Source organism: Idiotropiscis lumnitzeri, chromosome 4 (assembly GCF_059441095.1).
Source record: "Idiotropiscis lumnitzeri isolate Australia: NSW breed Sydney's pygmy pipehorse chromosome 4, RoL_Ilum_1.0, whole genome shotgun sequence".
NCBI classification, from domain to species: domain Eukaryota; kingdom Metazoa; phylum Chordata; class Actinopteri; order Syngnathiformes; family Syngnathidae; genus Idiotropiscis; species Idiotropiscis lumnitzeri.
In genome coordinates this window covers 11,398,700-11,424,912 of record NC_142394.1, presented here as the reverse complement: position 1 = coordinate 11,424,912, position 26,213 = coordinate 11,398,700, and the positions used below count along the sequence as shown (strand labels likewise).

The 26,213-nt window shown below is 40.6% G+C and overlaps 2 protein-coding genes across 4 annotated transcripts in view; one reads left to right on the top strand and one right to left on the bottom strand.

Annotated features, from left to right (window-relative positions):
* dock2 (dedicator of cytokinesis 2) overlaps positions 1-26,213 on the bottom strand; it is a 152,888-nt gene that overhangs the window by 25,092 nt on the left and 101,583 nt on the right. The gene's annotated exons all lie outside the window — the stretch shown is intronic.
* On the top strand, positions 1,702-26,061 carry insyn2b (inhibitory synaptic factor family member 2B). The gene is made up of 4 exons (XM_088292472.1): positions 1,702-1,861; positions 11,395-13,159; positions 16,812-16,886; positions 20,406-26,061. Exons 2-4 carry the CDS (start codon positions 11,682-11,684, stop codon positions 20,587-20,589), a joined length of 1,737 nt encoding a protein of 578 aa, XP_088148598.1. The 5' UTR covers positions 1,702-1,861; positions 11,395-11,681; the 3' UTR covers positions 20,590-26,061.

Below are 26,213 nucleotides of genomic sequence, written 5' to 3'. Positions count from 1 at the left end.
CTGAGTTATTAAAGCACAAGAGGACAGGAGATGACATAAAAGCAACCTTCTTGGTGCGAAAAATAAAGTAGTACCCCGAGACGAACACATTTCCCCCAAAAATTTTAAAAGTTCAGATATTACAATTTATTTTTTTTTGTCCTGCGAAAAAGTCATCATATTACAATTTGATGAAAAATGTTTTTTCAAGAAATAAGTTGGCGTAATGTAGCTAGAAGAATGTCCAAATTAATTAATTAATTAGGCAAAATAGAACTGTACTGTTTTACGTGATGAATGATTTGAAAATAAAGCTTGTTCTAAAAATATTAGTATTTTAATCAGATCATATTTTCACTTTCTGTTCATAATTTTGTTGTGTGTTCCACTCCATTGTACCAAATAAATAATTTACATGAACAAGAGGGCAAATAATTCCCAAAAATGAACATAAATAGAATTGCAAATTGTGAGTCACGCCGGCACAAGCTTGAAAAGCTCGAGGCTGCAAGGCAACTGGATCTTGTCTGTTTGCGGTGGTTAACCGTGCAGAGACCTTTCTCGACAGACAAAGTCAAAAGAAGTTAAAAATAAATGAGGCAAATCTGTTTTGCAAATGGAAACAAGACCTGAAGCGGAACAACAACAAGCAACATCCAAAGAATGTACGCAGGCAACATTTATGTACATTTTGTACATCCGGGCCTGTCTCATTTTTAATCTGCACTATGGCGTCATGTATGATCCACCAACAGCTTTATTGTGTATAATCTGACGTGCGGGATTGTTGAATGTGATGAAAACACAGTTCCAGATGGTGTCCCAGTCATGGCCCAAACCAAACGCTTTAATGTTGGGATCCCAGGATGTATTTGTTATATTTATGAGAACCTAACAGGTGCATCTGTTTCAAAACTCTTAATTACAATGCAAACAAAGCCTCCATGTACCAAAGTTCAAACCCTTAATCCTGTTTTCCAGTAAAAGAGAATCCCTCTTGATAGACAATCGAGGAAATTAACTTCACCAACAAACAAGACAAGCGCAACAGATAAAGCATTGAAAATTGAGCTTCATCCAGTCCGTCATGCTTTCGCTCATTTGCCTTCGCTAAGAACACGTCACCTGGCATGTGTGTCTGGGAACACCAAGGTAAGCATAAAATATATATATATTTTTTAAAGATGTAAAAGGCGTCAAGAGGTTAAAGTGGGGCAGAGAGAAAGGAGGACAGCAGCTTAAACGAGTCCGAGGCAGAAAATGAGAGAGAGGTGAATGTGGACGGAGAAGAGACCAAGATAAAAATAAAGTGAAATCACAGCGTGTGTTATTAATGTGCGTACCACTGCGTTTGTGTTTGTTACAAGTACTGGCATTAGTCCCGGCTGGCAGAAACGTCTGTGCTGCCAAAGTTTTACTGAGTCCTCCTCCACGCCAGGGTCAATCCACAAACGCGCGTACACAAGCTGACGAGGGGACATGTCATGAGATTAGATGGGGAAACGAGGGAAGGAAATGGTTAAAGAAAGTGAAACACTTATAAGAGGGTAATGATCCACGAGTCAAAGCTGATGGACAAACACACAGCCACACAGCGATAACTGCATTTGAAGCAGAGACAGATGAAGATGACGATAGAGTGGTAAGAGAGGAGCCGAGAGAGAGGGAAAGAGAGAGAGAGAGAGATGGCGGGAGAGGGAGGCAGTGAGAGGGGAGGGGAGGGAGGATCACTGCAAGTATGTGAGGATCAAGAGCAACAGAACGCGGAGGAGAGAGCAAAAGAGAGCGCCAAAGACTCGCAGAGGACTAAAGGATTATCAGAGATGTGAGCAAACAGACGAGGGGACAATCAAGGGACTAGAAAAGGCGAGGAAAACATCAAGTAAGTCTCTGTGTGTATGTACTGAGTGTGTGTTTATATGCAAATAGAATGAAATAGTCTCACGACCCTCCGTGGACCCCCTTACAGTCCATGGTGAGCACTTGGTGTTCAGCTCGTTGTGGACATACGGCCAGGTAATTAAATGGAGGTGATAGAGAGAGTGCGCAAACAGGCAACACAGGTCCAACGGGACTAATGGACGGACCACTAAAACAAACAAGCAAACAACATCAAACTCCACAGAGAGCGCGTTTTACTGCACAGCTCTGCAGATGTGACAACTGTGCATTGTGCGGAATTTTCTTCAAGAAGTGACAACTACACAGACACAGGCACCAAATCCATCCAAGTAACCTCTACACATTTCTGTATTCGTGACAATTAACACTTTTACATCCTACAGCTCCAGATGTTTCCGACGACGTGTGTGAGTGAAAGAGGCAGAGCGGCTCATCTGATTGCTATTAAAAGCCCATGTGCCAATCGTTCTAATATGGGATTATATTGCAGGGCAATAACCCTCCTCTCATACACTAATGCAGGCCCTGTGGTGCAGGCGGAAAGATGAGAGTCACAAAGTCATCTTTCATGCATTTTCAGGAATAAGAGTACAGTAGCTGTTCATTTCTGCCCTTCAAGTTACACTCTGCACTTTTGCACTCCTGTGGGGCTAATTATCGGTAGCTGTGTGGACCTAAAAGGTGTCAAGGGTGCAAACGTGACATTGGTGGAACCCCGGAAGTGGAACATAATCCGTGGTTTGACGCGCTATTTGTTGCCTTAACTGTGGAAAATCATGAACATTTGAATAATTAAATTGCAACCATGATATAGCTTTTATGAACCCAGTATTGATTAACAAGTGAGTGGAGTGGCGTATTTCATTTCCCTTTATGTTACCAAACTGTGAAAATAATTTGAAAATGTGTGTGACCTCAAACACGTTGAGAGAAAAAAAAAAAAAAACAACCTCTCTCTCCTCTCCCAAAATGTCGTGGTGCCAATACTGACCTGTAAGAGGCAGCATGAGGCCACAGGGCATTCAGACTGCTGGAAATTACAAAGAACGAGCAAAAGAATTTAGGCTAACTGTTAGTTTATCAGGTAATTTTGGATTACAAACATTTTTTTACGCTGATTTCTAAATATCTTTCTTTTTTCTAAACATATCAAGTTTTTCTGGTATTTTTATTTTTTGTTTTAATTGATTTGACCTCTAAAAACTTGTGCAATGAGGGATTTACTGTGTGTTGTAATTTATTTATTATATTTATTATATTTAGACAATTCAAGAAAAAAAATCCCCCTGTTGCTGAACCTAACCATTAATTCCTAAATATTTGTACAAATAATGCCATATTAATATTTTCATTATTATTATTATTATTATTATTATTATTATTATTATTATGTGTGATGTGCTAGAGAAAAAAATGCGCGGATTTGGAATTCGTGCAAAACATTAATTTACTTTTACTATTTTGTTTACTGGCATATCAGAATTTAAAAAAATTGTCAAAATGTGTTGACCGGTGTTATCTGTGCCTTAAGTCAATGCAGAGTATAAAATCGAATAATTAGTCTTATCACATTTTTCTTCCCTTAACACTACTTGTTGAGGATGGTCCTTATGGAATAAATCTTGCACGAAAACGTGCCGAGTTAATCATTTGATGTCAATGTAGAACCTCACAGGAATTAAACTTCGGACTTTATGGGTCTACTGTACTCCCCCCAACGGGAAACGGGATGAAGAGATTCTGTATGAGGAAGACAGTCAGGCTCATGATGGAGAGGTTAGAGGCAACACGCAGACAAGATGAGTGATAAGTCAGAGTGATGATAAGATGATGGAGTGGGAGAAAAGAGCACAGATGGATATAGCCGTGAAAGATGAGTTGAAATAAGCCACATTGCTGGAGCAAAAGAGGTAAACTTCAACAAAGAGTCCTCATTTGATCAAGTGACCACACTAAACAAGGACACTCCAGGCAACAACAACACCAATCAATTCCATTGGTAGATGGATTTGTCAATAAATTGCACCCCTTAAACGTTGTACTCCTTTTTCTGCTTGTATAGGTAGCTAATGACTCCTAAAAAGTGTCACTCATGAATTAAAAGACAACATACCGCTTCTTCCTGTGACTGCAACGTCATGCCACTATGAATTCCATCCAGTTTAGCAGGCCACCGAGAAGGAAATCAATTGATAAAACAGATGATCTTCCACGAAAAATTTAAATCAGTTTGACTATTAATATTATTCAACCATTATCTACAAGTGAGCAGCCAGAAATCATTCAATAGTGTGGCCAGGATGACAACACCTCAGCGAGTGGTGGCCGTGCATGCGTGCACCATTCCTAATCATACAATCCAAAGTCCGTTTTTCTTGAAATTACCAGGAACAAATGTAAGTAAAAAGTAACAATTTACTTTTCTTGATATACTAGCTAACGCACCTTTGCTTTTGTGTACTATGTCATAGTCTACTTCTATCTCATGCGGTGATTCATTAGTGAACAGCCAATCAGAGTAATGAATACACCATATTGCGAATTACGATCAATGGCTCATTCATTCAAATCCGAAAAAAAATCTAAAAAAGCATGCTCTGCCATGCTGTTTGCTTTCTGTGTCATAGTACAGCTTTTGATTACATTGACTATAATAAATGAATGGTCTGAATATTTTTTTTGCATTCATATTAATGGTACATACATTCTTTAAATAAAATGCAGTGAATATAAAAGAAATGTGGCCGATTTTGCAAGGGTCAAAGAGTACTGCATTTATGTGAAAATAGCAGAAAAATCTCAGATTTTACCCCAGCTATGGGGTGGAGAGTGACAAGAAGTGGCCTTGGCCACCCCTGGCAACCCCTGTCACTCCACCACTGACTAGCTATAGCTCTCCTCTTCATCAGGGTCATGGGTGAGCTGAAGCCTGGAGGTGGGCTCGACCCTGGACTGGTATCCAGTCAATTGCTGGGCACACATGTACAAACACATCCACATTGATGTTGACAACAGAGGATGTTAAATCCAGTCGACCTCTGTTGTCAAGTAGGAAAAAGTAAAGATAAGTTTAATTGTATTTCCAATGTGGACTTCTCCCGATCATAAAAACATTATAATCAAGGAAAAAAGATGAATGTGTATGAACGGTACCGTGCGTGTTTACAAATTCATGTATTGTAAACACAACCTGAATATGCCTTGTTAGATGCATAATAAAGCATGAAACGTGTGTTTATTCCGCCTTGTCTTTAAGATGCTTAATGACATCGCAGTTGGAGCGTACTATCAAACAAACAAAAATACTTACACATATTGTTTATGTTAACACAACACATAGGCCTAGTTAGTTTCAGAAGCATCGCCAGTGCTACTGCTAGTGAAAAGAAAATCATATTGTTTGACTCAAAGAAAATTAGCACTGATTTCCGGGAGTGATAGAATAACAAATATTCACAGACAAATGCCAATGTGGTCACAGAGTATGCATTTTTATTCAGTGTTTTTTTTATATATATATTATGATGTAAATATCATATTTACTATATTATTTTACTTATTAATTTCTCATCGGGGAGTTATTTTAAATTATGTTTTAAGAAGCGGTTTTGTAGTTGAATAAGTACCAAGTTTTGAAATCAACAAATACCAAAAAAAAAAAAAAAAAGAAACTGATCAGAGATGCAAGTGATATTCTATTGATGATTTTTTTTTTTGCTCCAATTCCGAACCTGCCCTTGTTTTTTTCCTCACCATATCAGGCTTTCATGCAAAAAAAATTGCAATAATGGGTAATAGCTATGAATTAAGGGTTAGGTTGAGCAACAGGTGGATTTATTTCGAAAATGTCATAGTTATAAATTACAATGCATGGCAAAATACGTATTGCTCATTATTAAACTTAAAAACTTAACATTGAAATTTCTCGTTAATCCGATGTACTCGAAATGTTTTCGTTTTTTTTTTTAATTCATCATCAAAAACATGTCTAGGGTGACCTAAACCCATCACTGATTACAAGTTACAGTTGACCAGTGTAATTGTGTTTATTAATCATAATTTCGACAATCAAAATAATTGTGATTATTATTTTTGCCATCATCGCCTCACCTCACTGTCATGGCTCTGTTGTGAAATGCGCTATATAAATTAAGTTGTATTATTGTATTATATTAATTAAATCTCACAGAAATTACAGCTAGTGGAGGTCCAGTGTGTACCCTTCCTCTCACCCGAAGCCAACTGTGGTTGGAATCAGCTCAGCTGTGACCCTAATGAGGATAAGCGCTGAATAAAATGATTGGATGCACTTTAAATTATATGCTGGAACCCCACCTTGGTAACAATAAACATTCCACCGCAAACACTCCCTAACATGAGTCGTAGTCGTGTAGTACAGCGATTCACACGCAAACACACAACCAACAACTATTAAAAAAAAAAAAAAAAAAAAAGAAAAGAAGACAACAACCCAACAGCTGTGGTCTGTAACAATTAGAAGCTACCTGGGAAAAGACAATACAATTCCCACAAGTGAAACAAAGAGAGAAAACAAAATTGGAACGTAAATTCACCATGAACGCTCAAATTACACTTTCTATTACTGCGATGAATTTTGAATGCGTGGGTGTAACGTTATACCTTTCCAACTGACTTGAAAAAGGGAAAAAAGGAATGAGTTCATTCTGTCACGTGCTGCTTCAGTGGGAACTTTTGGGTTTAATTAGGTCGACCTGGCTGACATGTTTGTCTTTTTGCACGATTTGGAGATTAGCTTTGGTGACATCTGGCTCTTCAGCTGAGAAGCTGATTAAAGCGCATTGTCCCTTAAAATTACAGACGCATCCAATTAAAGTTAACAGCAAAAAAAGGAGTCAGGAAGAAAACAGCTGGGTTGGTTTTCTGCTCGTTATTGTTTTGCTGCCTTCTTTTTCTGAGGTGCAGGCATAAATGTCGCATCATGACACTTTCAATGAAATGTTGAAAAGGATAAAGATGGGATCAGGCAGAAGACCTAAATCTGCAAAATCACAATATTCAATTCTCAGCACAAATGAATACAATTTATTGGGTGAGCAGTAAAAATTGCAAAAATAGCAGAAATAAAAGAGAAATGTCTTGTTAGGACTTTCCCAAACACATGCTAACGTTAAAATATGTGTTGTCAACAATAAGCCCAGCGTTTCTTTGTAGAAAAAACAGTCATCACCTCCCTCTTGAATGCATTTGAAAAGAATTGCAGGCAGACAAGGATCTGTGCGTGGATCAGGTCTCGGCTTTGTGCTTGTTGGCTTTCATAAATATGCAAAGAAATCTCTGGTGAGAATCTTGCAGGCTTATTTGGTTTCATTTGAAGAGGACCCTCAAGGTTATTGCAATGGGGGTGTATCTTAATTTTCTGTTTCTGTGGTCCTTGATGATTAGAAACAAGTGTTCTGTGTTAAATCACAAGGCAGCTTGAAAGATACTATTACTCTATATTACATCTAAATTTAAAGACAGGCGGTTCTTTGAGTTGCAAAGTAAACTGGATTTGTAATGCAATCCTTTGTATAACGTACGCATCAACATCATCGTAACACGATCCATAACACAAAATGCATCTTGTGTTTTGGGAAAAATAGCTATGTGACTACGCTACCCAAAATGCTAAAAGACTCAACAAACTCATAAAGTATTTACTGTCTTCTGGAGGTGAGGCTGTGCAGATGACGGAGCGAAAGGTGTAATTACAGGGCACTAATGCGAGTCTCAATCAAGCGCACATAGAAAATTCACACACACACCTGCACTCTCGTCAATCCCCTGTTGAATAATGGAACTCACCTTGAAATGACATGAGACCTGATTTTTTGGGAGCAGTTGGTGTTCTGCTAACTTAGTGCGGAGGCATGTGTGGCCATGCACGTAAAAACATTCCAACACACGCACAATCTAAAACGCCAGAGGCACACCGACCGATGTGACAAAACTGGGGATTGGTTACAGTTGCTGACTGACCGTTGCACACCTACTAACTCGCTACAACAACAAAATGTGCCCCCTCCCCTCGCATTTTTGTTTGGAGACAATGTATTGAAACATCAAAGATATCATTTAATTAAAGGAAAACATAAAATACACCGGCTGCTGTCGCTACAATATTTTCCACCTACCAGTGTGTGTTCATTCACACTCATCGTTAAATGTGAATCAGGTCACACCTGTCACCACATGAATTGCCTCTAATTAATCCCAAGTACATTATGTTCTAGTAAGATTTTTGTCACTTTGATTTTTTTTTTTTCTTGTATTCTGACTGCTATTTTCAGCTTTTCCCACTACCTTGACAAAGCCTTCAAAGCCTTGACAAAGACAAACAGCCCACACTAATGCTGAAGCAAACACAATCCTTCACTTTTTTGGTGATGAGCAGTATTGTGTTTGCAGTAAAGCCAGCTTTTGGAATTCTGATCAAAAAGTCCAACCCACATTTTCTCAGAAAATAACAAAATCCACCAAATACAATTGTATGAAATTAAGCGATTGATTAGCCATCTAATATCAAGAACAAGGATGCTTGAAATGAAATGTGGTAATGGCTTCATTACATCTGACATGGAACACTTGCTTTGACTGTTGTCAGAACATGTTAGTGACAGTCTTTGACTTCAATCAATCTGTATTTTTGTATACAAATTTCTTACATTAAAAAAAAGCAATAAAATAATCATTTAGTGTTTTCTTGAATGATATTCAGACCTTTACGCAACAATAATAAATTGTTCAATTGCTTCGCTTTCTGTGCCGCTGGCTTAATGGGTTGAAGGAAGCTCATCTTCGCATCTCTCTTCTCTGCCAAAAGCCAAAATATCTACACAACCTGAGTGACGTACAAGAATAGCGAGACCACAAACACACAAATCCGGACACGGGCATATGCTCAGCCAGACCTCAAGCCTGCCTGCACTGCAGACAATTGGTGAGAAGCACAAACATGCCAAATGGCAAATTAAATTCACAGCATGGAGAAACATATTTCAGTAAATCGAAAATGACATTGTTCAAAAACTTAAAGGTTATGTGTATCTGTGTGCATATTTGATAACAGATGCTCGAGCCAACTTGCACTGCGTATAGATTAAACAAAAGCAGCAAGTGGAGCTTTACACATCTCCCTATTTACTTGCATGCTTTTATTTTCCCTCTCTTCTGTCTTAGGTTTTCAGACAATTCTTTCTGCCACTTTTGGGGATTTCAACTTGGGAAAATTGTCCTTTCCATTTCATCCCCTGACATGCGTACATTACTCTCATCTCATGCACAATCCTTCTTCATCTGTTCTCTCGGCTATTATGCTACTCACCACATCTTTGCGCCTCCCTGCACTGCTGTTACCCTTGCACTCCTCATTTGTCGCCTCCTCATCTTACCCCCTCCCGGCCAACAGCATTACCTCTCCTTCTCCTCCCCGCTCATTTTTCACCGTCAGGGGCGGGATGTGGGTGTAATACAAAGAGTGGCGACATAGGCAAGGCAGAGGATCAGAGCATGTAAGCAGGAATTGAAAGCATGACAACCATTTGGAAAAGTGGGTGGTGAGCAGAGAAAACATAAACACAAACAGTGGCTTGTGGCAGCTGTACAATGTTGCACTTGAACACACCACAAAGACAACAGAGTTCCCTTGCTTACTCTGTGAGAAAATACTCCTATCAGTAGATGGTAGCAGTCTATATTTATCATTAAATGTATGACAAAACCAATAATACCCCAATAATATTCAGCAAAAGCCTGATTATCAAACATGTCTTTAGGAGTGAATCTCAAACTTTTTACTTGTACCACCTTAAACAACACTTGTTCTCCAAGTACCACCACCACAAAAAACAACAGCAAATTAGTGCTATTAACGCCACACTTATAGGAATATAGCAGGAAAGAAAATTGATGGGTAGTTCAAATAGCATTTGCGTGACTAAAATGCCCTGACAAGCACTGCTAAGAAGTGGGGGGCGAGGAATAGGTATTGCCCACATATTCCCTGTACATAAACAGCTGGTGACACTGTATCTGATGCGGCTGCCGTTTGGAGAAACAACCCGTTGGAAATGAGATGAAGTGAATTTGCCTTCAATTGACTATGCCGGAATCCTAAAGCAGACACTGGAGCACACATTCTTCTTAAATATGCAGACACCTGCTGTCAACACTCCCACAATCTCATACACAAACATTGTCTGGCTCACTTATCTTACTTGTGGGAAGATTATCACCTGCAATTCATTTTTCATTTCTCTTTCCTGTGTTCACTTGGGGTTTTCTCACATTTAAAAGTATCATGCAATAATTACGCACACATGCACAGATGATGTGAAAATCAGTGGTCAAGCGCTGTTGCTACATTAGAGAAAAAAGGTTGGAATCATGAATCTTTATAAACACTTAAAGTTATTAATTAGCATAGGCAATTGAGAAGTCACGGAGCCAAACACGTTAATGCCAAGTTATTGTGAGAAATTGCAGCAATGTTGCTGAAGTTGGATTCTTTGTGTGTTGATGACTCACACAAGGACGCCACTTTCCAAGTGGCATCTGTCACCTTTGAGTTTCATATTTGGCATGAACCGCGATGGCACAAAACACTCACTGTTGTCAAAGCTGTTTCATCAGCTCTCAATGGGCTAAATAAAATTACTTGTGTCAGTGAACAAATTAGAAGTTTGAGAAAATCGCAAATGAGAAAAATGAGTGTAATAAAATCCAATATTTATTCACAGGACCCAAAATAAAATAAATGAGTCTGTATTTAATCCAGTGTTTGATTTTTTTAAATAATCATACTTGATCCACAGAGATGTGTTATATTAATTTAATATCAATGTTTTTCTGGCAGCACGGGGGAAAAGTAGTTAGCATGTCTGCCTCACAGTCAAAAGGTTCTGGGCTCGAGCCCCCATAAGTGATATTCCCACAATACAAAATAATTCATGTAAGGTTTAATGAAGACTCCCATTTGTCCATAGGTGCCAATTTGAGGAAGAATGGCAACAAACTGGTAACGAGTCCAGGGTTTACTCTGCCTCTGTCACAAAATCAGTTGGGATAGATTCCTGCTCACCCGCAAACTTAATGAGCACAAGGCGTATAGAAAACGGATGTGATTTTAGTTTTATCTTTTGTGTTTCTCAGACTTTGATTACCTGGTTTCGCTTTCCTGAAAGCAAAGCATCAATCGAAAGTGAACAACATTATCTTCGAAAAGCTATACAGCATTAATTTAAATACAATTTCTGCGGGAAGTGGAGCTACTGAACTGGTATTTGTTATTTCCAGCAGGAGATAAAGATCTGTTCCTACCATGCACCTGCTGATCTAATAAGAGCTTGATAGAGTTGTATCGATCCAGCACCGAGGCAACGTTTGAGGCTTACAGATGGTGTTAATGGCTGTATCTCCATGCTCGTCTGGATGATTATTCTTGCACTCTAACACTTTTTCGCTCAGACATCGTCTCTGTTTCTCTTTCCCCAGATGCAAAGAGTCTTTGCCAACTCATCATCTGGGAGTCATTGGTCAGAAGGTGGGAAAGAAACCTTGACAATGGGAAGTTGCTAAAGTAGTGAGGGGATCATTAATGAAAGGGCATTGAGCGTTTTAGTCCAGAGTGGCCATTGAGTGCCGAGCTGTCACATTCCAGCACACTACCACTTTCCTGACCCATTTTCGATTGGATGTAATCCGGCCGACTCCGACTGATGTCCCTGCTCGCCCCCTCCCCCTTCAGCTCCTCGGGGGGCTGAGGCAACCTGCCGAGGAGCATGGGCAGAAGGGTGGCCGACCCGACTAATCCTGTGCCGGCACTGGGGGTTCCCCTGGCAGGGGGACGATGGGGCCCATTGTGCAGTGTCGGGGTGCAGACGTCTCCTGGACTGCGGAGTCTCCCTTCCATCAAACGACACGTCGGCCAAGCGGCCAACCCGCAGCGAGCCCTCACCATGGCAACAAGTGCGATGGAGACAGCAGGAGTAATCAGGAGTGACAACAACAGTCTGCCGCTGTCCAAGGAGACATCGCAGAACGAAATCAACAACCAGACACAGGATGATATGGGGTCACAAGGGTCGGGCAGTGGCGTTTACTGCCAGATAAAAATGATACGGACAAATCCAACAGACTCTAAAGGGAAAAGGATATCGAAGTACACCAATGGCAGCGTGGTGGGTTCTGACATGTTGGGAGGTGTCTGCACTGAGGCCCCAGAAGACAAGGAGCAGAGCCAAGAAAAAAGAAGAGTGCAGTCTCTACGGGGGGAGCAACATCGTTCAGTGTTAAAGACGGGGAGCGTTTGTACGACCGTTCACGCCACCCCACCTCGGCCCTGTCGGATGGCGACGACCTCCTCACCCCAGCTGTGTGGAACATGCGGCAGGAGACGGTCGCAGTTTACCCATTGCACAGGCGCATGTCGCAAGAGGGCTGCACCTCACATATCCTCCAGCCAGACATTACCGCAACCTGCATGGAAGCAGGGCGCGGTGCAAAACCACTCAAAAAAGGAGTCGACTTTGGACGCTAAAAATCAAGATGCGTCAATGAAAACCAGCAAAATCCCACAGTTGTCACACACAATACCAAAAACACACAGTTCAAATTCCAACAGTGCACCACCGACTCAGAATAAAACAAAGAATCAGCAGAGGAGGCCGCAATCTGCAGAGTTTACACACTGCAAGGAGACAGCCACACAAACAGCTGACACACACTATGCCAGGACTGTCCCACAGACACCGCTAGAAAACTCACCCGCTAAAACAGAGGCAACAGAACCACTTTTATCAGACAAACACAAGCATGATAAAAGTCAGCATACAAATTTAAACTCCAAACCTCCAGAACCTTCCGGCCATACAAATACAAAATGTAGCACCCCGCCAGCTCTCCCTGTCAAAAAATCCCCCAAATCTACCGTCTCCAAACTACCCAGCCTCATCGATCCCAACAAAAACATACAAAAGACAACGAACAGTCCCAAACCGAACTCCTCGAAAGAGACTAAACTGAAGAACTACACGAAACAAAAGAGCAAATCTTTAGACGACAATACACAGTCTTGCAAGACACACAAAACAGCGCAATGTAATGGCGCTCCCGCGGCAATACTGCCTGGGAGTGCACCTCGTGGCTTGCAGAGTAAGTTACAGAGTGTGGAGGAGAACCTTGTGTCCAATCAAGAGAAGATCAAGGTGCTGCTCAATGTCATCCTAGACCTGGAGAAAACCAAGGCCCTCAGCGAAGGGTGAGGCAATGTGCTGCTTATTAGTTTTACAGGTTTTCAGCGCAAGATAAAGTTCAGAGCGCAATGAAATATTTTTCTTAGGAATTCATAACACAGCGGCCTCCACTCTGATCAATCAGGCCTTATTGACCGCTGGGTGTGTTGACCACTTAAGACATGCCTTACCTTCTTATAAAAAAAAAAACCCTGGTGCTTTAAAATGGTGCAAATACCTATTCTCGGACAGTATTTGAGGAACATAGTGTACACCCACTGGCCATTGGATATAATGTAATGAATTCAAAATGCCATGTCTGTGGAGGTTCAATGTAAAATGAGTATGTGTAATCTTACCTCAATTCCTAAGTGCATTGAGTCAATTCCTTGCAAATCTCACACTCTTATATCTCATCTACCATATAAGGTGAGTAGTCACCATGGTAACGCCATTCCTTCGAAGGAGAAGGTATTGACCCGAGGAGAAAAAAAATAATCAGTTCCCGAAGCAGTCTCCAGTTACTTATGTTATTCCTGAATCTCTCATACACTCAAATTGGCCAATGCCCCCACTTTTCTCTCTCTTTGCACCTGCTCCCAACTACAGTATGTACCACTTACACATTCGAATGAATTGCAGTACAGTACCCCATTCCCGCTGTTTCTTGATCTTTCTTTCCCGCAACCATAATCGTGTTTCTGACTAACAACCCCCACGTCTCTTCTTTCTCGCCTTCTGCCATCTGCTTGCACCATGACAACCTGTCGAACACTCAAGTACATTGTTATGTGCTATGATTCATCTGCTATGACTTCCTACTGTTTGCCTCTTCACCCTTCTGCCTAGGCGCACCCCCATTTTCACCTCATTTCTCTGCTGTAGTCTACAGAATGTTTCTCAAGATTCATTCAACATTCAACTTCCTTTCAAGCAATCTTTCTCAATGAACGCTGATCTGACACAAATCGCACCAATGTTGTGGATGGCGATTGTGTGGAATTGATTGTCAAAGTATTGAGTTTCAAAGATGACTTACTGAGTCTTAAAGCAATTGAATCATAATGGAGCGGACTATTATTTGCAACCAGGAGAGGTGCTGTTGATACAGTCTCTACTATTTTGTGGTCTGAAGAAAAACATGACGCAAAGTTAAGCGACATCCTACTGCACCTGTACTGCATTAAACAAACAGGATATTTCTAATATCTGTCTCGCTCATGACTAAGATAACCAACAAAATAAATGTACCCCTTTTTTTAAGATCATTCACGATAACTATAAACTGCAGGTACCAGAATGAGCCTTAAACTATATTTAGTCCTCTTTCAAAGTGTCAATCAAAACTGTATTTTTCTCAAGGCAGAGCATGCAGCACTTGAATTAGAGTTTACTTAGTGATGGTGGCCGGTAAATGTATCATCCCTACTGCACTGAGCAGATAATGAATCTCCTCTGAAGAAAAAGGGAACCAATCGTTTCATTTGCAACCATTGCCAGGCTTCCCCGTGTAGCGTGTCCGCCTAACCTCTTTTTAAACACGGGAGTGCCCGCGCCCCCTCTCAGGGTAGACAGATGTCCCACGCAGCAGGCTAATCCCTATCAGATTACATTTGTGAAATGCAATTAAATGTTTAAGGCTCCTAAACTGAGTGTGCAGGCACACCCGCACTGCGTGTGAGTAGCTGAGTTTTATGGACATTTACATTTTTATGTTAAGTATTTGAATAATTAACGATGGAAAGAGAAGATGAATAGGGGGAATGAGTATGAAAAAAAATGTGCAAGTAAGGTCAAACATGGTTTCAACCCACAGAACACACTGTGATAAAGCAAAGAGACTGCTGTTGTGTTCAGCTAAAATAAACTATCAAGTCTTGCTTTTGTTAATGGTGAATACAATGGGAATCTTAATTAATTAAAACTGCTTTTTAATTGACAGGCATCAGTTGTCTTCATGCATTTCATTTGAAAGGGGAAAAAGTGTTCTTTCATTGTGTGCCAGCTGTCTATTTTAAATTCTCCTAATTATCCTACACAGACTGTGCTTCTGCAAAATCTAACATTTAAAGGATCAATAGAATAGCACGCAGAGGGCAGACTTTGATGGCCACTGGACTGCTGTGTTTGTTTTAGAAGGCATTTTGCCTCTCTTCTAAGTAGGCTTCATCAGTTCATGAAACAAGGCTCGGTTTGGACTGGACGAGCCTAAATTGGTGTGGCTAATCCAACTATTTGATGCAAGTTGGAGCGACGCCATAAATACCATGAAAGGTATCATCCTTTTGGAGCGTAAAACGACAGTCATTAAGTTACCTTGCAGAGACAAGTTGTTGGGTGGAAACTGCCTCACTAATATTCCATTCCGTCATATTAAGGTAGAGAAGTGAGCTCTGAATTCACTTTCTTTAAACCATTCAATTGAGAAGTTTGAATACAGCTGCAGAGGCACATTTCTTAAGAAGAAATTGCACCTATTGGACATGCACATCATGTTTTGAAAGATTGACATCAAAACATGTGTGTCTTCTCTGGCTTTAAGAAAGCATTGGTGAAGAAGCTCCTGTTCAACAATTTCACATCCTGAGGTAAATTGCAGCGGTAAACCTCACATGCTATTTTGGGCGCTACAGCAAAGAGACCCAGCTGTGTGCCGTCCGTATAAGTGGGAGGAGAGAGCAAGGAAGGTTGTGACATGACGAGCCCAACTAAAAGAAAGAAAAATGACTTCGCACTTGCACAATTACACCCGTAATTGTTATATGGTGGTTATACAGTGGGTGTTTAAGTATTTCACTCAAATGAAAGGGAATATCTGGCTAAAAAAAATAGGCCTATGCAGAGATAATTATTTCTGTACTTTAATATAATATTTTCTTTCCACCTAGCCCAGCTTATAGAACATTTATTTAAACTGGTAGGATTTAATACAGTTATATAGTACGTTTGTATGGAACAGATCTGGGCAAAGTACGGCCCGGTGGCCCACAACTGGCCTGCTCACAGTCTATGACCGGCCCTCACACAGTGACATCAAGTCAAAGTAAGACATAAAATATCCATTGCCCTTATTTTCAAAGTTGTGCTTTTACTTTCTGTCCAGATTTGCGGACACTCGCTCAAGGGAGGTACTGAGCAAGAGCTCCCAATTGTGTCTGCAATGTTGCCAATTTAGCGACATTTTCACAGTAACAGTGACTTTTCCGACCACTCTAGAACTATCACAACCCTCTAGCAAAAATCTATAAAAATAAGTAGAAAATAAATTTTATAATTTTCTAAGTGTACAGATTAAATTTTAACGACCGCTTTGAAGTTTAAAAAGTGTATTTCATAACTATAATGACATACTATATCCACACACATATTTATCCAACAAAGACAGGACGCATTTCTAAATGCATTAAAAAAGTTGAGGTTAGCATTTTGGCCAAGCCTTTAGTAAGCATTCTAGTTTCTCATGTGGCCCATTGGCAAAATTACTTGCCCTCATCTTTTCATTCCACGTGTGATATTTTCTACGTGTATAATTTTTCATACATATTAATTTTGTATTTAATTGTATCTATTTATATCAAGGAACATTATTTTCAGATAAAAATGCACAGTAATTTCACTAGAAAATAAGTAAATCAGATTCTGTGTGATATGTTAAGCACTTGTTTATTGTTTCTGCAGCCGAAGCTCATACAGAACGGGTCAGGACATTAACAACTGTCCCACCTGCCAAAAGACAGCCTGCATCATCTACAGGTAATGACAGAAGCTAATGAGCTGGGTGTACGTTACTGTACATAATTTGTTTTGGTGTTGAAGTTGCGTTTTTTGTCCTTCTTTGCTTTCCCTGCTTCAAAATATATTCACCATACAATTTTTTTTTGTTTTATTACCTCTTCAATCTGATCTCCTGCTGAGTTTGCCCTTTCTGCTCCTTCTAGTACTATAGACAATACATGTGCATTTAATTTATCACAGTTTTGATACATGAAATGTATGAAGTCATCTCTCATTGTTTCAAATCAATATGTGAGTGATGTAATGTGCTCCCTCGGAAAGTAATTTACACCAAGCAACATTCTGTGGATGCAAGCACATCACAGCTGATCGCTTGTGCTCGTCTTTGTAGTGTGAGTGTAATTCCTTGGTAAGTCATAGCGTTCGGAGACCCTGTGCAGCTTAGGGGTGTGTTTTCTCACAACACACTGTATACCTGTTTAATCCTCCCCTCATTATGCGAATCAGCAGGTTCTCATCACGTGAATGCAGCCTAATTTGCATTTCATGTCATGTGTTGTAGCCTGGATCCATGTGCCCATTGCCAAAAGCCTTTATCATTCCTGCCACACTGACTGCACACGCTTGGCTGCAATGGAATGCAAAAAGAGTCCCTACACAAATGCAAATCGAGCATTCTCGGTTAGACAGGTGCTTATTAAACCAACAAAACAGAAGGACATTGTTTTGTTTGTCACAGATTTCCCAATTATCAGTTTCATTTGTGCAAGCAGTCCATGATGACCTATCAAATACACAGAATCAGGCGCATCTCAGAGGGATTTATGCATCCTGAATGACAAACACAAAGAGAAAGTCACACTTGGTAGCTCATGTTTTTGCAATTGTACCATAATGTATTTCCCCATCCCTTAAAGGAAATTTGTGTCAATGGAGATGACAGGGGGGCTTGGGATTGAAACAACTCTAATGATTTGTGATTTAAAAAATTAGGTTTTGATGTGGGCTGGCTGCCTCAAGATATTTTGCTGTTGCCATTCTTAATTAAAGTCAACGACTGGAGACAAAAGAATAAACTTTCGACAGCCTCGCTGATTTCCTCTGTGTGCTTGAACAGCTCAAATGGACAGCGAGGAACAGAAACTCCATATATAAATCAGAATCAAAGGGAGCAAGCCAGAAAAAAAATCTAAATCAGAAGGGTTGTGGCTGTGATATTGGGAATTAATGGCTGACACTTTCAAGTTTAAATAGAGAAGAAATTGAAATTCAATGAATGGCTGAGTTGACTTTCAACCATCTCTCTACCCCATGCATCCTGGATCAGTGACTTGCTATGTGGGAGGGACATATTACAGTTTGACTTTTGACTCCTGCAAAGTTTTATTGAAATGAGTTGTACATATCCTCACCTCACACCACATTCACCTTGGCCACCTTTATCAGAAGGTTAACATTAACAGCGTTATTGAATTGACACAGGCAAATCTCTCAGGTCATGGCAGAGGCACAGAGTGGAAGCTAAGTCTGAAATACTTGAATATATTCTCACAACAAGAATTTTTATTTTTTATTTATTTATTTATTTAGATGGAGGTAGACCGTAACCGTAATAAGGTGTAAAGTCTGTATGTTCTACAATATGTGAGTGGAAATCCAGAACCGTAAGTGGACAATGTCTAGTCTGGTGTATCTGCCTGAAATCATTTATTGATGGGAGTCCTTTATACCCATTAGAGTTGTAGCCTCCTCTCTTTCTCTCTCTCCCTTCATCCCTGATCTCTTATTCAGGGTGCAGAGACCTCTCCATTGTCCTTTTTCTCACAGCGTCTGGGTTCCTCACTCAGCCTTTTATCCAACTCCACTAACTGCTCTTTTGAGGCTCGTCTCTTCCTCATTCACTCCGCGCTGACCTCAGAATCATGAAAGCTTTCAAAATTCCGTCTCTGAAAGCTTTCTTTTCTCCCTGCTCGCATCCTCCAAGAAAAACACACTCTCATCCCATGACCAGCCAGCTTCTGGTAGATAACTGTTGGAAGTTAGGGTAGGGATACCCTAGTTGCCCCCATCTATCTTTTCCACCTTTCTGGAAATTGTTTCAATCAGTTTAAACAAAGTAAGTCCCATATAAGCACGCTTGGATGAGTTTGGTGTGGATGCTAACAAACAAAGATTGTGAGCCAAGTTGAACATGAGTGACCTCTGAATGAATGCAAAACATTCTCAAAGATGCACTTCATTTCTGACAACCGAAAAAGCTGCACAGTAGGAGAACAATGTGCTCTTTTTTTTCTATTCACTTTCCCACAGTATACTTTTCTATAAATATAATGACCATTCATTTGAATTATTGGAAAGTAACCGGTCATTTTGGGTATTTGTGATTAGAGCCTGTAAGGTTTGTCAAAATAATTCTAAAACTAGTGTCGGAAAAGATTAATTTCAAACCCAAACAGAGAGAGAAAACTTGTGGCATTGTGAGAATCTGCTGACACCTCGCTGAGCATCTGACAGTTTCTGGCCAAGAAAAATATTGCCATGCTGGGGCAACCTCCCAACTCACTTGACCTGACATCAAGATCGCCGTGATAATAAGGCTGTGGAAAAATACATGGTGTGGTAGAAAAGGCTAGGAAAGTGTGTTAGATTCCAAGATGATTACTTGGAAGGGGGAAAAGATATGAAATATATCTTTGAGAGCCCAGTCCTGGAACATTTCTGACTCACTTAATATACAATAGACTGATCAATTATTATATTTCCCCTACGCAGCCATGCATGCGTGTGAGGCTAAAACCCAAAATAACAGTGAGGAAGATATGCTAAATATAGTCCCAAGAATTGTTGTTTTCAATATTCTTCATTAGCCTGATTAGGGAAATTTAATTGACACTGTGCTGTACATTTTCATCGTACTGTACACTTGTATTCACTGACTAAAACTGCACCTTACGTAAAGGTGTGAGGAGCCCATGAAAAAAAAAAAAAAATGACCTGCAGCGGTGGACACTTCTGAGAGATTGGGTTTGGAAGAGGGGGGGAGCTCAAGAATAGAGGGGAGTGTGGGGGGTGCTAGGGGGAAGCCGAGAGGGTTTTACTTTGAACACATCACACAGACCATCCACCCTTTCCAGATCCTTTGTTTGTGTACTTCTCCACGCTGATCGTTTTATTTCCAGCGCACCAATTTATTCTCTCATGTCAGGAGTATGATAAATGAAGATGGCTACAGTCATGACAAAGGATACGGAAAATGCATGCATTAAGAACAGAGTTGACATCTCGATTTTAACTTGCGTGACCATTTTTCGAGGTGCCAGAGTTTTGTTAGCAGATTTTCTCTTGAAATCAATAATTCCCCCAGCCTTCTCTTATCTGCAACAAGTTGTTTAATGGTCCTCATGACTGTCGGAAAAATGGTTCACCTAATAAAAAAAACAGCAGCAACTTGACTTGCGACATTCCCCATGTGTCTAAATCACGTCCATTGCTATGTTTCGACATTAACCACACATATCTCTCTCTCCCACCCGGCAGCGTAGAGCACGACTTCCGCCAGCAGGAGGGACGCTTTCAGGGGGTGATGGAGTCCCTGGAGGGAGAGTATGATGTGCCTGCACCCCTTCTGACCAAAGCCGCAGTCGCCACTTCCCAGGCCAGCCGGCCCAGCGCCAAGGCCCGTGTCAAGAAACTCCGCAAGAAGTGTTTCTGGTGGCTCTGATAATAGCACAGCAGCCTCTGAAGGATATAAGCATGGTCGAGTCCAGAATGTTCCGTTGCAAAGGAATTTCACCGCAATACCGTGGTTTTGGTGAATAACTGGAAATGGGACAAAGATATGAAGTTCAAAGGAGCTGCTAAACTTCCAATGTACTGTATATCAGACCGATTAATCAATGTTGATTTTGTGGTCCAAATTGGGAGCCTGTCTTCCCATTACGTAGCTTGTAGCAAACAGATGGAGCATTACCACTCAAGATTATTTGCCACTTGGCAACGTGTGTGTCCAGGAAGATACATCAAAAGGATTTATGGCCGAATGGATTCATGCATACGGATGGAAATGAATTACAATGTGGTTGTTTTGGCATAATTACGATGTGGAAAATCAAGAACCAACATACCATAGGAAATGGGAATTGTACAGGCTGATGTAGGAAAACTGTTTCTAAAGTTGAATGTGACGCATCAATGAGGACGTGTGCAGAAACTTAAGCAGAGGAACTCAATAGAGCAATAAAGGGACAGCCTGTTGGGTGGAGAGAGCAAAGTGTTTGAAATGTGTACGGAGAACGCATTAAGAGACAACATTATGGAGCAGCTGATCACAGACTGACAAGCTGCCTCACATTTCCATTTGTGTCACCGCTGACGCACTGACTGATTGATTCTATACTGCATTTCCATTCAAAGTGGAAGCCCCAGGCTCAAACTTTTTTCAGTACATTCATTCAGGACTCATACACACTGTTGGAAACTACGAGTAGACCTGCTATATGTTCGTAATTGGCTTTTATGTACTGTTCACAAATTTGCCAGATTGAGGCTAACAGTCAATTCGCACAAAGGCCACAAAATTAATATTAATGCCCTTATTTATATCCACTGTCAGAGAGGTAATAATTAAACGACTGTAATGAGTTTGAAGATGATTGCTGAAAACTGACATAGACTGAGAACTACGTAATACACACTTGTGGGGCGTTATGCTACACTCACAACAAATCCGCTTCAATTAATTCACAAGCATTTCACCGCGGAGGTGTTCACAACACAGCCGCTTACTCGCGCTCATGGTCAGGGGCTTCGCTTTCTGACGACGACAGCATTTAAGTGGCGCCGAAAGGGCAAATGGGTGAATATTCGGTTTCGTGCCGCCGGATACGCCCACACCGGATTTGGTGTGAACCTAATATGAAGCTATTTTTTTACAATTTCAGCTTTACTATTTTTTCTTGGCTAAAACAGGGCCCAGTGATGCATCTCAACCCCGGAATGAGTCGTCCATCTCCGACTATATAACACCTTGAGCAATTTCATTCGTATCAGCCGTTATTCAGAACTGAATTGCAATGTTTAGGTAGCTAGCAAGCTATGCGTACACCGCAAAAATACACCTTCCCTTCAGACAGTTCGCTGATGAGGCTGCTTTAGAGCGCCTTGTAGTCTGTCGTAAGCATATACACTGACAGACGGAAAGCAAGGACAAAAACCTCAGACGAGACAGGCAGTATGCCGACTGGCCGGTGGGGCTGCTTTAGAGTGCCTTGTTAGTCGTGAGTGAGAGCACATCACAGAGAGAAGGCAGACAAGTCAGGTAAACACAGTCTTTGAGAGCTGAGAGAAAGGCTTAATTTGAATGCCTCATTTTATATACTTTGCCATTTTTAAATCATTTAAATTCTGGAGGAATACTTATTTTCACTTTAAAAGGATATAAACAATATGTTTATCTTCATGGATGGCAGTTTACAGTGGAGAGGAACACAGAGACAACAGACTGAGCTTTGTCTAATAGACTTTTCATGTAGCTAAAAACATTCACCAAAGTACTAGAAACAACTTCCTGCAGGATGAAATACCATTGCCACTGCACGGTATTACTGCAAACTACAACCATAATAATGCACTGATGAAGATCCATACATCCATCTCCTTCCAGTTATCTGGGGTTTTGATTAGGCCGGGAAGCCCAGACTTTTCTCTCCCCAGCCACTTCATCCAGCTCTTCCGGGCCAATCCCAAGAAATTCCCAAGTCAGCCAGGAGAGTCTCTCGAGCGTGTTATCGGCCATCCAACTAGTTGGACATAACCACCCGGGACGCGTCCTGGTCAGATGTCCAAACCACTTCATCTGGTTCTTCTCAATGCGGAAGAGCAGCTACACTCCTGGGTGGACCAAGGTTCTATCTATAAGGGAAAGTTCAGACACCCTGCAGATTAAACTACCGTATTTTCCGGGCCATAGGGCGCACTTTAAAGTCACAAATGTTCCCCAAAACAAACGGGGCGCCTTGTAAAGCGATGCACCCATTATATGGACTGAGCATCACTCACGACCATCAACCCTTTTACTCATTGGGCTGTTCGGAGTGCATGTTAGCACACCCTGCTGGTGAAAGTCTGAGTCATCTATGCTTCGAATGGACTGTGACTAATACATTATGTGACTATGGTGTTTGGGTGATGGTGTCGGAGAAAGCTGGACAAAAGGGCAGCTGTCCACAACGTTGTCTGTCTTATAATTTATGTTATTGCAAGCAAGAAACGTCCCAGGTTTAGACAACACACTGAAAAAAGCCCAAAGCACAACATGCACATCTCTGTAAACAGCCATATGATTGGCTGAGTCTGAGTGGCTCCCAAGAAGCCATTGCTGCAATTGGCTAAGGCTGAGTGGCTCCCAAGAAGCTATTGCTATAATCTTTTTGTGTTATTTTTACTTCTTTTGGGTATATAGATGGCATGAGAGATACATGTTTTGTGTTAATCTTATTTCTTTGTTTCATTGTTTGCTTGTATGCTGAGTTTTTTTGGTTTTGATTTGAAACCGTGACTCTAAGGAGTGTGGTGACCAGTGAAGTCCCTCCCCTGACGTTGTCTATTAGACGTATCGCCATGACACCTCTTATTGGTTAGAGTCAGTTTTATTGGCAGGGATTCCTTAGTCCTGGTGAACTGGCTACAGTTATCGTAAGCTCGTGCGAGCTAAGCTAGCGCGAGCTGAGCTAGCGCGAGCTGAGCCTTGTAGTGCGGCGTGCCTAGTATATGCATTAAATACGGAAATAAAACCCTCAACTGGTGTTGCGCCCTTAGATGCAGCGCGTCTTATGGCCGTAAAAATACGATAATTAGCGGCCACTTGCTCTTTCGGTCACGACTCACTGATTGTGGCCATGGGTTAGTGGGGCAACGGAGACCAGTAGAATCATTCAAAAGGCTTGCCATTCAGCTGAGCTCCTTCTTCACTAAAACACATCAATACAGAGTCCGCATCACTACGGACGCTGCACCAAACCACTTGTCGAGTTCCCGCTCCATCCTCCCCTCAAAGACCCCAAGAGACTTGAACTCCTCCACTTGAGTCAATATTTTGTCACCGACCTGGAGATGGCACCCCACCCTTTCCTGATTGAGTAAAACGTTCTTAGAGTTGAAGATCACGGCTGATGAAGCCAACAGAAACACATTGTCTGCAAAAAGTAGAGAGGTGATACTCAGGTCGTCAAACCAGCCAACGCCTTGGCTGTGCCTAGGAATTCTGTCCATAAAGATTATTAAGAGAAATTGTTGACAAACAGCAGCCTTGGCAGATTGCAACCTCCACTGGAAACAAATCTGATTTACTGTCGGCAATGCAGACCAAAACACGTCATACTTGGGACCACACGGACTGTATCAGGAGGTTTAGTACCCCATGCTCCCAAAGCTCCCCGCATCAAACTCCCCAAGTGACACAGTCAAACGCCTTCTCCAAGTTCACAAAAGACATGTAGACTGGTGGGGCTAACTCACATACACCCAAGAGGATGCTGTCAATAAATATCAAAGAAGATGAAATGTAAAATTAACATTAATAATTTGATAGTCACAATCGAAACTGAACATGAGCTGACATGTTTTTGGATCTTATTACATACAAGGTATTAGTGTTGTGGCCAGACAGAGTGTATGACCGTGCAAAGATAAAAAAAGGAGGTATTTCAAGGTCTAGAGTAAGAATCTGACATGTAGCCTTAAAGCTGCTACCTGGGTATTCGCGATACAATAAAGATATTCCCACAAAACACAAAACAATGCCCAAATCTCATCACAATGTCGATTTGTCAGGTTGACATAGTGGATTCCATTCAAGTGCGTTGACAGTTACACAATTTATATAGATGCATACGTTTTATTTTTAGAAGTGAACGACTTGTCATAAAAAAGAAAAAACACAAGCCAATACAATTCAATTCCACTTCCAAGCACAGAAAACCTCTCACCTTGTTAGCGGCTCATTCAGCTAACAGCTGACCATTAGCCAGCAATTACAACCCTCGGATGATACTACACTTAAAAATGTAGCAATTGATTTATACCATATTCCTCCCACGTGTACAATAAAATTGTGTATTTTCCACAAGGCGCACTATTGCTGACTCAACATGAAGTCGATTGTATAAATTGTGAGTATGTTCTTGTTTCAAAACCCAAGAGTCAATACCTTTATCTGATATACTATCATAATGTATGCATAGGCATAACATTTAGCAATAGCTCAACCAATCATTCACCAGCCACAAAATTACCGGTAAGTACACCTGCGCAACCTAATGAAATCCATAAGAAATGATCAAACGATAATGTGAAATGTTGACTGAAACCTTCAGAAAGGTCCCATTTATTATTGTAGTTTTTGTTTATTGAGGTGTAAACACCACATATGAGTGACCCCTACCTACTGTATCGGCATTCACAAAAATGATCACATTGGCACAATGAATAAGTCATTAAAAAATAAGGCTTGAAGCTGTTTAATGCCACTTCCAGGTAAGGTTTGCTGTCAAACTAAAACTAAAACAATGATAATTACATGTTGTCTTTAAAACACTCAAATACTTTGCGCCTTTATTAGCTTAATGCTAACACATAATGGCAAACACCCTAAATGGTCTAAACGAAACACATCAACGTGGGAGTGTCATAATGCTTTAAGGAATGGATATTTGAACACAACAACTCATGTAGACAGGCAATATAAAAACCCTCACAGATCCTTACTATGTCAACGATCATTACTGCATATTGCTGAGTCACTTATAAAACTCTTTGGCCAAATGACTATTATACTGCCACCCGGTGTGTACAACATAGAGCCACACTTAATTAATTGTGATGCACAAACTGTTTAATCATTTTTAATTCTATTTTTAATTTAATTTTATTTTAACTTTTATTTATCCAGTTGAGGCAATTGAGAACGGATTGTCATTTGTAATGCCAACCTGGCATCATGACCTTAATTATGTCATCACTATACTGTATGTTTCTATAAAGAACAAAATTATTGAGTGTTGGTTTCCTTAATAAAAACACAAAGCAACTATTGTATTAGGGTTTTTTTGGGGGGGAAGTCCATGAACATGGTTACATAATAAATTAAACTTGTATTGCAAGGCAATACTGAATAAAATGTTGATTGAAACTGTGAGAGACGTATTGTTTATTGCAGTGGTTGTAGCTTGAAGTGGTGTCACACTGTTGGGCACCACAGCAAAAAAGACAATAGAATTGACATGTTGTTAACCAACACCAACATAAAAGGTTCCTAAATTATTTAAAATCACTTATCCATGAAATTAA

What these genes read in the sequence shown, in the direction of transcription:
- insyn2b (XM_088292472.1), top strand. Translation starts at nt 11,682, where the DNA reads ATGGGCAGAAGGGTGGCCGACCCGACTAATCCTGTGCCGGCACTGGGG. An exon ending in ACCAAGGCCCTCAGCGAAGG is followed by an intron (nt 13,160 to 16,811) that starts GTGAGGCAATGT and finishes TTGTTTCTGCAG; the next exon opens with CCGAAGCTCATACAGAACGG. An exon ending in ACAGCCTGCATCATCTACAG is followed by an intron (nt 16,887 to 20,405) that starts GTAATGACAGAA and finishes CCCACCCGGCAG; the next exon opens with CGTAGAGCACGACTTCCGCC.